The 13365-nt window shown below is 47.7% G+C and overlaps 1 protein-coding gene across 1 annotated transcript in view; it reads left to right on the forward strand.

The window, feature by feature from the left end:
* Nucleotides 1–13365, forward strand: part of LOC121008091 (aldehyde oxidase-like) — a 223038-nt gene that overhangs the window by 110346 nt on the left and 99327 nt on the right. The window contains exons 13-14 of the mRNA XM_040440436.1: nt 5668–5764; nt 5876–6000. Of these exons, the coding sequence (XP_040296370.1) occupies nt 5668–5764; nt 5876–6000 (222 nt within the window). The remainder of the gene's footprint in view (nt 1–5667; nt 5765–5875; nt 6001–13365) is intronic.

Consider the following 13365-nt stretch of genomic DNA (forward strand, 5'->3'; position numbering starts at 1 on the left):
CATGTTATTGGTATGGGTTTTATTAGTGTTTGTTCTTTTTATGTGACCATGCATCAGGCAGCTCTGAAATAATCGCCATCATAATGACGAGGAGGGGATTTTATCACAGGTGACAGCTTTATTGTACTGCTGGATCCCCAGATATCAATATAACAGGCAGTGTTTTTCTAAGAAAAATGAGACAGGCGCACCATAGGGTAATAACGTCAGACAGTATATTAAATGACTCCAAATTGGAGGCTTACCTTGTCATGGAGGCAAATGACCCATTTCAGACTTAATAACTAAACCATAATAAATACTAAAATAATGACATGACACCTTGTGTTGGAATAAAAATGGCCGCAATGCTTTATTAAGGGTAAATAAATTAATAAATAATGAAAAGTTCAAATTTATAAATAAATAACCATGTAAAATTCCAATAATTACCAAAATCCACTCAGCAATAGCTGAGTGATACAGCCCCTCTAATAAAGCAAAGCGACATAAGCATAAGAATAGGGAGGGAGGGCGGGGCGACGATCCGGTCTTGATAAAACTGGCCCAGAAGCGGCGCCGAAACCCTCTTTTTAAGGACTAAACTTTCCCGCCGCTGGCATCCACACCAATCAGCTGTCCAGAAATCTCCCCCAGCAACCAGCTGCACCAATCAGAGAGGATCCCTGCTTGACATCCAAGGCTCAGGTGAGACCGGCTAAAACCAGCTGATTCTGACAGGACTTAACCCTTTCATAAAACCTGAAATAAAAGAGCGGGAAAGCAAGAAAAAGGGGGGGGGGGGGGGGAAACGAGCAAAACCATACAAAATACACATATTAATGGGGTCATTGCCCCCATGTGTCCCCCAAGCAAAACGCTCTGGGGGGCCTGAACAGGTTGTGCAAATGATAGGCACAATACTAGTGTAGGCTTAGTAGAGGGTGATGAAAACCCAAAGATTGGATGGTCATGCAGCCAGGGATACGATACTTCCACATAGGGATGACTGGAGTCCCCGAGGAGGCAAATGGATCCAAATGATAAGGAGATGATCCCACGGCGTAAGGAACCAGCCTTTGTTGTCAACAGGAACTAGGTTTATTATTATAGCAGGTGGTACAACGCGTTTCGGGGTAAAAGGACCCCTTCATCAGGTACAGACTGCTGATACATTACACCAGGGCTGGGCCGACACAGAGGCTCGGGAGGCTCCAGCCTCAGGGCGCAGGCCAGTCTGGGCGGCAGGCAAGCCACTGACCACGTCGCTGCTGCTGCCGCTCCTGCAATGTAACGTTACAGAGTTACATTACCCTACTTCGGGAGATTTCCCTACCTACTCCTAACTTCCGGTCGCACTGCTAATGATGTTAGGAGGCGTTCCTCAGTTTTGACGATCTGCGCATGTGCAAACGGACAGTTTAGAGAAAATCTCAGCGGAGTTCAGCTGCACACCGGGACATTGCGCATGCGCCGGAGAGCCTCAGTAGGGAAATATTACGGCCCAGTGCGCATGCGCGGCTAACTCCAGCCGGCGCATGCGCAGTGTCCCGGTGTGAAGCTGAACTCCGCTGAGATTTTACATAAACTGTCCGTTTGCGCATGCGCAGATCGTCAAAACTCAGGAACGCCTTCTCACGTCATTAGCAGTGCGACCGGAAGTTTTGAGGTAGGGAAATCTCATGAAGTAGGATAATGTAACGTTACATCTGTATTAGTCACCAATAAGAGGGTTGTGTCTCTATGTGAGGAGATAAAATGGTCCCTGTTTGCACCATTCAAGTGAGGAACAACACACTTTTAACCTCACTTGCTGGGTGCTATAGCAGATGTAATCTGAGGTTCTAATGGGGACTATGACAACCCCTATGGTACTGTAATGAATGTGCAGTGTAGTAGTTGTCACCCAACATTTGATGCCATTATGATGCCATTATAGTAGGGTAATGTAACGTTACATATTCTTTTCCGTCTGATCTGAGTTCTGATGGGGTTCTGGATGGGGTAAAATTACAAGGAACGCCCCGGGGGCGTGGGCACACTTGGGCAGCTCAGCCTCTGTTGGTGGTGGACCTTGTCCCAGCCCTCCACTACACACATGTTTAAATACATAGAAAAACGCCAAAAGGCACAAAATGGAGTGAAGGGCGAGGTCCAAAGCCTGCCCACATGTCACTTTGGTGTATTAGACACAAATCACCTTAAAATATACAATAGAATATTTATAATATATAACCATATACAATGCGGGCGAGTGAATGTGAAAACTTTAATATAATATTGAAGATATATCATTAGTGCAGTGATGATCGGCTGGGGAAAGATTCCGGAAGCATCGCTGCACACAGTGCGATCATGTGACCTGAACAGCGGTCACATGATCGCTCGGTGTCCTGGCAACAGGACCCTGAGGGCAAAGCCCAGTAGGAGTGTATGGGCGGGTAGGAGGCAGGATCATGCCGGCCGCACAACGATCCCAAGAACTGTGTGCAGGCGAGACCGGGTGTTGGAACACGCTGGGTGGGGAGGGAGGTGACTGATGAATGGCTAAACTATAAAAATGGAGAATAAAATAAATGTAAAAAAAACTATAGATTAACGGCAGACATAAATAAATGAATATAAATGATTGACTCATGGAATACATTAAAAGGGGTATACAATCAATCAATACAAATGACATAACGGCAGATCGCTAAATGTAAATGATTGGATAGCCGAATGCATTAAAAAATAATAATTATTGGATATAAGATCGATTCAGAGGGCACATAGTCAAAGGATGTACCTGATGAAGGGGTCCTTTTACCCCGAAACGCGCTGTACCACCTGCTATAATAATAAACCTAGTTCCTGTTGACAACAAAGGCTGGTTCTTTGCGCCATGGGATCATCTACTTATCCTTTGGATCCCCAGATATGGCAGGGTAAGGCTACTTTCACATCTTAGTTTTTGCTGAATCCGGATCAGCAAAAACGCTTCTGTTACTGATAATACAACCATCTGCATCTGTTCTGAATGGATCTAGTTGTATTATCTCTAAAATTAACAAGATGGATCCTGTACTAAAACCATTGTAAGTCAATGGGTGCCAGATCCGTTTATTTTTTCGTGCCCGAGAAAACGGATCCGGCATAATTGACTTATATTGTGTTTTATGCCGGATCCGTCTTGATCAGTATCCCCCGACGCACACAAAACCGCTGCTTGCAGCAGTTTTCTGTCCGGTACTTGAGCGCAACCAAATGGAACGGAATGCATTCTGGCGCACTCCGTTACGTTTAATTCTGTCCACATTGACAATGAATGAGGACAAAACAAAAGCAATTTCCTCTGGTATTGAGGTCCTATGACGGATCTCAATACCGGAAAGGAAAACACAGATGTGAAAGTAGTCTAACACTACAAAAAATACAGGCGCTCTGTGCACCTTTCTCCCTGGTCTCCAGGAGAGGTGGCCGTACTGTTCTTCTAGACTGTATTATTTACTGAGACGTCAGACTATTAACTCCTACTGACTGCATCCAGCATGAAGCACAAACACATTATTGCACTTTCCATACAGTCAAAGCGGGACGCATGTATATCCATTATTATTTCCCCCCTGGAAGTGTCTAAAATATAGAGCTAACATAAAACATTAATGATACTACAATAATCTACAATAGACATTAATTTTATAGAAGACTGCAGCATAAATATATGGCGCTGAAGTGAAGGGGACTTTCAAAATACAAAATGCAAAAATATACCACAAATAAACATGGCCAAAGCCCACGTTAATAAATGTATTTCAACTCTCTACACTCCAAGAGAACCAGGCTACAATACCACACACATCCCATGGACAGGATTGGATCCATGATATTCAAATTCTCTACAACCCCTTTAAATGGAGTCTGTCAACCAGGAAATTCACTGTTAGACCAGGTATGGGTACCTTGTAGGGCTAGCTCAGCTAGGGTTGCTACCCGGCTGGTATCTCACTGGAAAGGCTGATATTTTAGTGGCCCGGACGGTAATTTTTTTCTACCAGCAATATTAATTGCTGGTATTTTTCTACAAGGACTGTTACTAATAAGCGCTTCCATTGTGAAGTGCTCATTAGTACAGCCTTTACCTCCCCCCACTTGTGTTAATAATAAAAAAAAAAGCACTCTCCTCCTCCATTTGCTTGCGCTGCTGATTGGATGTGCAGGACAGGACCTGCGAGACGTCATCATGCTGGAGCGCAGGTCCTGTCCTGAGCTTCCAGTGAGCAGTGAGGGTTCACCGCAGCGTGAGAAAATGGAGGAGGTGAGTTCCTTATTTTTTTTGCCAGATGCAGAGAAGGGGGCACAAATGGGGGGTTATTCTTATGGGTGACACTAATGGCGGGCATTATTCTTATGGGGGCACTAATGGGGGCATTATTCTCACTGGGGGCACTAATGGGGGCATTATTCTCACTGGGGGCACTAATGGGGGCATTATTCTTACGGGGGGCACTAATGGGGGCATTATGTTTACTGGGGCACTAATGCGGGAATTATTCTTACTGGGGCACTAATGGGGGCATTATTCTTACTGGGGGCACTATTGGGGGGCACTGTTCTTACTGGGAGCATTATTCTTACTGGGGGCATTAATGGGGGCATTGCTCTCACTGGGGGAACTAATAGGAGTATTATTCTTACTGGGGGCACTAATGGGGGCATTATTCTTACTGGGGCACTAATGGGGGCATTATTTTTACTGGGGGCACTAATGGGGCATTACTATTATTGGGGCACTAATGGAGGCATTAATATTACTGGGGGCATTAATATTATTGGGGGCACCAATGGGGGCAATATTAATTCTCGGGGGCACTAACTGGGGCATTATTTATGCTGGGGCGCACTAATGGGGGCATTAATATTACTGGGGTATTAATATTATTGGGAGCCACAGTATGACAGTGACTTAACACCCCGTGTTAAGCCATGCCCCACAACCACACCCACTTTGGGGTGTGGCTTAACTTGGCCAGTACTTTTTGTTGGGAAAGGTGGCAACCCTAAGCTCAGTTGAATGTCATGGTACCTGTCACTTAGCAATCTGTTGCTTCATTCCAAAGAGAAAATTATTTGTAATCCATATGCAAAGAGCAGTTAAGTGCACTGAAGGTATACCCAAACTACTTTGTGCACCCTTCCTCTGCTAACCCCTCCCTCCCTTTCTTGATTGATAGGGCCAGGCTCCTGCATAGTCTGACCCTATTAATCAAGGAGGAGAGGGGCTTGCAGAGGAAGCAGGAGGAGCATGGGGTGCACAGAGTGGCTTGGACCCTCCCTTGGTGCACTTAACTGCTAATTTGCATATTGATTTAAAGTACATTTTCTCCAGAATGAAACAACGGTCACTAAGTGACAGGTATCATTACCTTCAGCTGAGCTAGCCCTACAAGACATTGTGCCTGGTGTATCAGTGAATTTCCTGGGGACAGGTTCCTTGTAATACTAGCCATACGCTGGCCAGAGCTTGCTTTCAAGGGGAATATAGCATGGAATTGGCCCTGCACATCTAAAGGCTCAAATTAGTCCAATTCCAGAGCTATAAAAAACAGAGCCATAATATGGCGGTATGCATGAGCAGCCTTGTAAATTGCCACTTACTCTACACTAAATACTTATTTACCTATATGCTTTTGTATCTGTGGCTTGTAGGATTCCATAAAACACAATTCATTTTTTGAGCCAGTGAGAACAGTGGAATATGGAAATATGGAGGACGCTTTTAAAAGCGTGGATAATATACTAGAAGGTAACTATACCTTGAAATTTAAAAAATATATATAAAATCTCCCAAACCCCACCTTGTAAGTCATGAATATGTGTCTGGAGTGCTGAATTTCTTTTACTTTTCAAAGAACAGGTGAGGACTATATAGGAGGACTGGACGATCTTCACCTGGAAGCCCAGACTGTACGTGTCATACCCAGAGTAGCAGAAAATGAGCTGGAGGTGTTCATATCTACAAAGGATCCAGCGTCCGTTCAGGTAAAGTATGTGATCTACAAATGTCAAGTGACATCATACCAAGATAATTCTAGCCATACGTACAATATATGCTCTTTAGATGTATTAATATGAAACCTAATTAAAAGAAAACCTATGAACAACAATTAACCCATATTATAACTTCTCTATGGGTACAGGATATTTCCTCTCAGGTTTCATATAGATTCAGGTTTAAAATACTATAGAGACTGAAGGCATACCAGTGATGTACACCCCAAAATATGTACTTAAAGAAAAAAAATGAAGCTTTGTTGGTTCTCATCTATGACAACTCCTTAAAGGACATCTGTCAGCAGATTTGTACCTGTAAAACTGGCTGACCTTTTGGACAAAGAATTTGGGTGCTATTAAAAAAGTACAACTTGACCTGCAAACAATAAGCCCTTATATGGCTATGTGAGCAGAAGATATAAAAAGTTATGGCCCTTAGAAAGAGGGGCGGAAAAAATGAAAGCGCAAAAATAGAAATTGTCCTGGTCCCTAAAGGGGCATCTGTCAGCAGATTTGTACCTATGAAACTAGCTGACCTGCTGCATGTGCGCTTGGCAGCTGAAGGCATCTGTGTTGGTCCCATTTTCATATGTGCCTGCATTCCTAACAAAATGGAAGTTTTAATTTATGCAAATGAGCCTTTAGGAGCAAAGAGGGTGTTGCCATTACACCTAGAGTCTCTGTTCTCTGCAACTGCTGCGCCTTCTGCACTTTGATTGACAGGGCCAGGCATTGATTACATTTACACTGCTCTGCCCTGTCAATCAAAGTGCAGAGGGCACAGCAGTTGTAGAGAGAGCTTCTAGGTGTAATGGCAACATCATAATTTTTCTCAGCAATGCGGGCACATATGAACATGGGACCAACACGATGGCTTCAACTGCCAAGCGCACATGTAACAGGTTAGGTACTTTCACACTAGCGTTTTTCTTTTCCGGCATAGAGTTCAGTCCTAGGGGCTCTATACCGGAAAAGAACTGATCAGTTTTATCCCCATGCATTCTGAATGGAGAGTAAGGCCTCTTTCACACTTGCGTTGTCCGGATCCGGCGTGTACTCCATTTGCCGGAATTACACACCGGATCCGGAAAAACGCAAGTGAACTGAAAGCATTTGAAGACGGATCCATCTTCAAAATGCGTTCAGTGTTACTATGGCACCCAGGACGCTATTAAAGTCCTGGTTGCCATAGTAGTAGTGGGGAGCAGTATACTTACAGTCCGTGCGGCTCCCGGGGCGCTCCAGAATGACGTCAGAGTGCCCCATGCGCATGGATGACGTGATCCATGCGATCACGTCATCCATGCGCGTGGGGCGCCCTGACGTCACTCTGGAGCGCCCCGGGAGCCGCACAGACAGTAAGTATACTGCTCCCCCGCTCCCCACTACACTTTACCATGGCAACCAGGACTTTAGCGTCCTGGCAGCCATGGTAACCATTCAGAAAAAGCTAAACGTCTGATCCGGCAATGCGCCGAAACGACGTTTAGCTTAAGGCCGGATCCGGATTAATGCCTTTCAATGGGCATTAATTCCGGATCCGGCCTTGCGGCAAGTGTTCAGGATTTTTGGCCGGAGCAAAAAGCGCAGCATGCTGCGGTATTTTCTCCGGCCAAAAAACTTTCCAGTCCGGAACTGAAGACATCCTGAACGGATTTCTCTCCATTCAGAATGCATTAGAATAAAACTGATCAGGATTCTTCCGGCATAGAGCCCCGACGATGGAACTCTATGCCGGAAGAAAAGAACGCAAGTGTGAAAGAGCCCTAATCCGTTCAGGATGTCTTCAGTTCAGTCGTTTGGACTGATCAGGCAAAAGAGAACACCGTAGCATGCTACGGTTTTATCTCCGGCGAAAAAAACTGAAGACTTGCCTGAATGCCGGATCCGTCATTTTTTCCCATAGGAATGTATTAGTGCCGGATCTGGCATTCAGAATACCGGAATGCCGGATCTGTCCTTCCGGTCTGCGCATGCGCAGACTGAAAAAAGGGTGAAAAAAAATACCGGATGACACCGGAAAGACGGATCCGGTATTTCATTGCATTTTTTCGACTGATCAGGCATTTTTAAGACTGATAAGGATCCTGATCAGTCTTACTAATGCCATCAGTTGGCATACGTTTTGCCTGATCCGGCAGGCAGTTCCGGCGACGGAACTGCTTGCCGGATCTCTCTGCCGCAAGTGTGAAAGTACCCTTAGCCAGCTTTATAGGTACTAATTTTCATTTTTGTGCTTTCATTTTTTTCCTTCCCACCTTCTAAGAGCCATAACTTTTTATATTTGCTGTTCACATAGCCATATAAGAGCTTAATGTTTGCAGGACAAGTCATATTTTTTTAATGGCACCAAAATTATTTGTGGGGTAAAATTGAAAAAAAAAGTGTGCACTAGAAGTTTACATGAAGACTTTATTCTGCAAATTTATATATTTTCTATTTTAAAAATTAAAATCCTTTAAAATATATTTTCTTTACATCACCATATTCTGGCAGCCATAGATTTTTTATTTCTCGTGCATGGCATTGGGGGACACAGCACCATGGGTATATGTCCAACTACCACTAGGAGGCACTAGACACAAAAAGTGTTGGCTCCTCCCCGTTGGGCTATACCCTCTCCACAGGCACAAGGCTATTCAGTTTTTGTCTAGTGTCCGTAGGAGGCAGACCTGTCCTGCTTTTTTTTGCAGGTCCTGCTGTTTATTTTTTTATTTTATTCTTTTATTCTTTTTTTCTCTCTTCTGCAGGTCTCGGTGATCTCCACCGTTATACCTGCTGCAGGCTGGGGCTCCATCGTGTTCCACTTTAGTTGCCCCGCCTGCGGGCTCGTACTTCTGTACCATCGCCGGTCACCCAGTCCCCACAGACTGCATCCGCAGTGGCTTGCCGGCATTCCCACGGTTCCCGTGTTGAGTCTGCCGAAGGGGTGACCCTGCGGCGCCCGAAGACATCAGATGGTGAGTACCCCCTGTCCCTGCCCCAGGGTCAGGTTCCCTCCTGTGGCCAGGGGGGTGGAATCCACCTTAGCTGGGGGTCCTGGGAAGCTTCCATCTTCCTCCACCTTTCTCTTACCCCTTGGTTGGTTTTTTCTCTCCTCCCTGGCCACACAGCTTCTCCTGGGCCTTCCCCGCTACTTTAGTCCCCTGCTTTTGCAGGGACTAGGCCTCATCTTCCATGGCCCGTTCCCGGCTCCCAGGTGCTCTGTTTGCCCTGTTCCGCCCACCCCCAGGCGTCGCTCCCCCCCACCTACCCTCCTCACCTAGTTTTGTGGGTCCGGAGGCCCCTCGGTCGGCCGCGATTTGCCCCGCCCCCCTCGCTCCATTCCCGGCCGCCTCATAAATCGAGGCTCCGGCTTCTGGGCCTGCTAGGCCGCAATCTTCCCGGCCCCTCCTCCTTGCTTCCCGGTCTTTTCTGACCCCGCCCGGCCCTCGGGAGGGGCTATCTCCTCCACACTTTACTGGTCTAACGTGGGTTATCTATCCAGTGGATAGATCCTCAGTTTTCAAAGAACTGCAGACCCCCTTTAAGTCATTGTCCTATGTACTGTGTGATGCAGCCTCTATAGCTGCTGCAGCACCTCTTTGGGGAACATGGCATCCTGGTCCAGATATGACAGCCTCTGCTGGCTGCTCTATGAGGGTCTCCTCTCCCAGCCTCTCCTCGGATCGCCACGTGTTTTCACGTGCGTCCGCTGTCTACGAAGGCTGCCATGCGGTCGGCCTGTCCCTGCTTGTGTGCAGTACCTCTTCCCAGACCCCATTGTGTCCCCTGACCAAATCCTTTTGTGTAGGTCCGTCCTGAATGGTCTCCTTTTTTGTCAAAGCCATGGGAACCTTGTCCGACTCTCCCAATCTCTGGCGGAGTCGCTGGACCGCTACCTATCCAATTGTGGCCACCTATGCCCTCCCAGGGTCCTCCCTGCAGATGAGGCACGCTCAGATACCGGGTCCGGCAAGGGTAGCTCACAGTACAACCTCGGGTGGTCTCAACAGGATTCCACCCCTCCTCGGCATCCTCGGGTCCTCCCCAGGACAGGCCTGAGGCTGGTGACGAATCCTTTTCTGTCACCCCATCCGTTGCCTCTGGGGACACCTCTGCACCGATTCCCTCGGAACAGAGCATCAGGCGGTCTTCCTCCATACAGAAGCCCTCTGGGAGGTCAAGGCTAACGTACACGGAGGAACCTCTCCTACCCAGGGTTGGTACCCCCTCTAGTGGATTTTCGGATGGCGCTCCCCTGACTGCACAGGTATTCAACCGCACAGGTAAGGCAGCCGTCCCCGTGTTTAGCATAATGAGTCACCTACTTGGTGTCTCTGGTACGTACGCCTTCTCCTTAACAGGGGGGTACCTGCACCACTGCCATAGGCTGTACCTGACAAGCCTTCCTGGTTCCCCTATACCAGGGGCTATGCTCTACACATTTGAGAGTGTTTCCACCGGGTCCCCATCCTGGTGCTGGTGTTCGCCACTCTACCCTGTTCTAGGCAAGCTGATGCTTAGGCAAGCGCCTCCTGTAGGTTGGTAAGGAAAAGCAATTATATCTGGCTGTTTCCATCTGCCTTGCTCCTTTTCATAGCTAGAGTACCTACACCTTCTCCAGATGCTGAAGCCATTACTCCTGGCTGGCTCTATGGTGTTCCATGCGGCACTATTTCTCCCTTCCGGGCGAGATATACAGGCCGCCTTCAATTGCCGTGGCAATTGCACCTGTCTGTTCCCAGCCACTTTTCTCCTTTCATAGCTAGAGTACCTACACCATCTCCTGTTGCTGTAGCCGATACCTCTGGCTGGCGCTATGGTGTTCCATGCGGCACTATTTCTCCCTTCCGGGCGGGATATACCGGCCGCCTTCAATTGCCGTAGCAATTGCTCCTGTCTGTTCCCAGCCTTTTTTGCTCCCTTTTCATAGGTAGAGTACCTACACCATCTCCAGATGCTGTAGCCAATACCCCTGGCGGGCTCTATTGTGTTCCATGCGGCAACATTTCTCCCTACGGGCGAGATATAGAGGCCACTTTCAATTGCCGTAGAATTGCCTCTGTCTGGTTCTAGTCGGCACCAAGCTGCCACCTTGGTTCCTTCATAGGTAGAGTACCTGCACCATCTCCGGATGCTGTAGCTGTTGCTCCAGTCTGGCCTTATGGTGTACCATGTGGCATTTTCTTTCCCTTACCGGACGAGATATTGAGGCCTCCTCCAATTGCCGTGGCCATTGCACCTACCTCATCATAGTGTGCACTAAACAGCCATCTTACTCCCTTCATAAGTAGAGTTCCTGCACCGTCTCTGATGCTGCAGCCGTTACACCTGTCTGGCTCTATGGTGTACTATGCGGCCCTGTTTCCCTTTTTTTCAGGCGAAATAGAGGGCATTCTTCAGTTTCCATTTCACCTACTTGATTGTAGTGTGCACCTGTCTTGTTCTTTGTGGTACCGTGCGGCCCTATTTTCCCCTTTCCGGGTGGAATATAGGTACCATTGCTAACGCGGTAGCCGTTGCTCCTCTCTGGTTCTAGGGTGCACCATGTGGTCACATTGCTCCGATCTTAAAGGTAGTACCTCTACCATCTCCAGATGCTGTACCCATTACACCTGTCTGGTCGTATCTCTGCACTACGCAGCCATATCTCTACTTTACAGGTTGAGTACCTGTACCCTCCAAATGCTGTCGCATTCCCAGATTCTGTGGCTATGTTTCCACTCTCCTTAGACATGCAGCCACTTTCCCTATATTTTAGGCGTGTGTTTGTATTACTCAGTGCTGGGCCCTATGGTGCAATCTGTGGCGCATACAGTTTCTGTATTACTGGGTGCTTTCTGCCCCCGGGTTCTAATCTGTGCTGCGGATGTTGGTTTCACCCTTTTGGTTCTTCCATACATCTCCACTCCGTTACTGTCGTGCTCAATGGTCTCCTTGTACTTCTCAGGGTACTGTCTACAACAGGCCATCCTGGTTCTGCATGTGCATGGTTACCATATCTGGCAGGGGTGGGCCAGCCCAACCCCCACCTTGTCGGTCTAGTGCTTCCTCTTGTAGCTCCAGTATATGGCTGATCTGTTCTGATCTGGCGGGTGGTCCACATACAACCACGCTCCCTACACCATGGCCAGGTGGTTGTTGGCCTTTGTGCTAGGGTTGCTCTTGCCATCTCTATAAGGTACTACGGTATGCTGCGCTCCGCGTTACCCCATGTTATAGAGCAGTACTCACGTTGTTTCCTATTACAGAGCAGCCCATTCCTGGTGGAGTACAGGGATCTCCACTGGATCTTCTACCTTGTTGGGCACGTAGCTGGTGAGCATCGGCCGCTGCAGCAGTTTTCGGTCATCGCTGGATGTCCTCCGCCACATGGAAACCTTCTGGGGTCATCGGCATTTATCGTCGCTGGATGTCCTCCCTGACTGGTCAGGGACAGGACCACTGAGCGCCACACACCTGTCTGGTAGGTAATTTTTCAGCTGATTGCTCTGGCATCGGACAGGGTCCCGTAGTTCCTTCTGGGTCCAGGTGTTCTCGGTATTCCCTTATATTCTCTGCTTAGTTGTACTACATGTCAGAGGGGCAGTCCCCTTGGACCTTGTCGTCGTCTGCACCTGTCAGGTACTTTCTCCCCCCTGGGAGTTTTCAGTACGCCGGTCGCGGCTGGTTTCTACATTTCTGTGTAGTCTCACCCGGCTATTTCATGGCGACTTCTGCATTCCTTATGCATAGATATGGATGTCTGTCAATTTAGTGGTACATCCCGAGCTGCTGTACTTGCCCTCTCTGGGACAATGTATACAGTTTGCTAGTCCCTGTTCTTGGAATGGCTAGTTGTCCATGGCCAATGTCCCTTCCCCTATGGTAGTTTCATTTCTCCTTTCCTGGATATTCTGGCGTGCGTTGTCTTCTGGTGGTTCAGCTCCTGCTTCCTTGTGAGCCCATTCCGGGTACTCCTTTCTGGAGTCCCTGTCCCCGTTCATTTGACCACTCAGGTTCTGCATGACAATCGTTTTTTTGGGGGGTCGGGGCCTGGGTTGATTGTTCCCTTTATGGGTTCCAATAGCCTTGTGGTCCTCTTGGGATTCGTGTCTCTTTTCCCATCCTCCCACGTCAAGTACCTGGTATTGAGTGGTTTAGCGCTACGGTTTGCAATTCTGCCGTATGGTCTCCTTTGAGAGGGACCTCCTCCTGTTGTAGAACCTTTCCTCCTTAGGCTGTTTGGAGTACTCTCCTTCTACTTCCATGTCTTTCAGTCCAGTGTGTCCTGCTGAGATTTCCTGGGCCTGTATCTGGTTCCTTTTTTCCCTGATGCTTCACATGCCCAGAGTTTCCTCTGGTCTTACGCTTCACAGTGATATCTTGCTT

The sequence above is a fragment of the Bufo bufo genome, chromosome 7 (genome assembly GCF_905171765.1).
Source record: "Bufo bufo chromosome 7, aBufBuf1.1, whole genome shotgun sequence".
Classification (NCBI taxonomy): domain Eukaryota; kingdom Metazoa; phylum Chordata; class Amphibia; order Anura; family Bufonidae; genus Bufo; species Bufo bufo.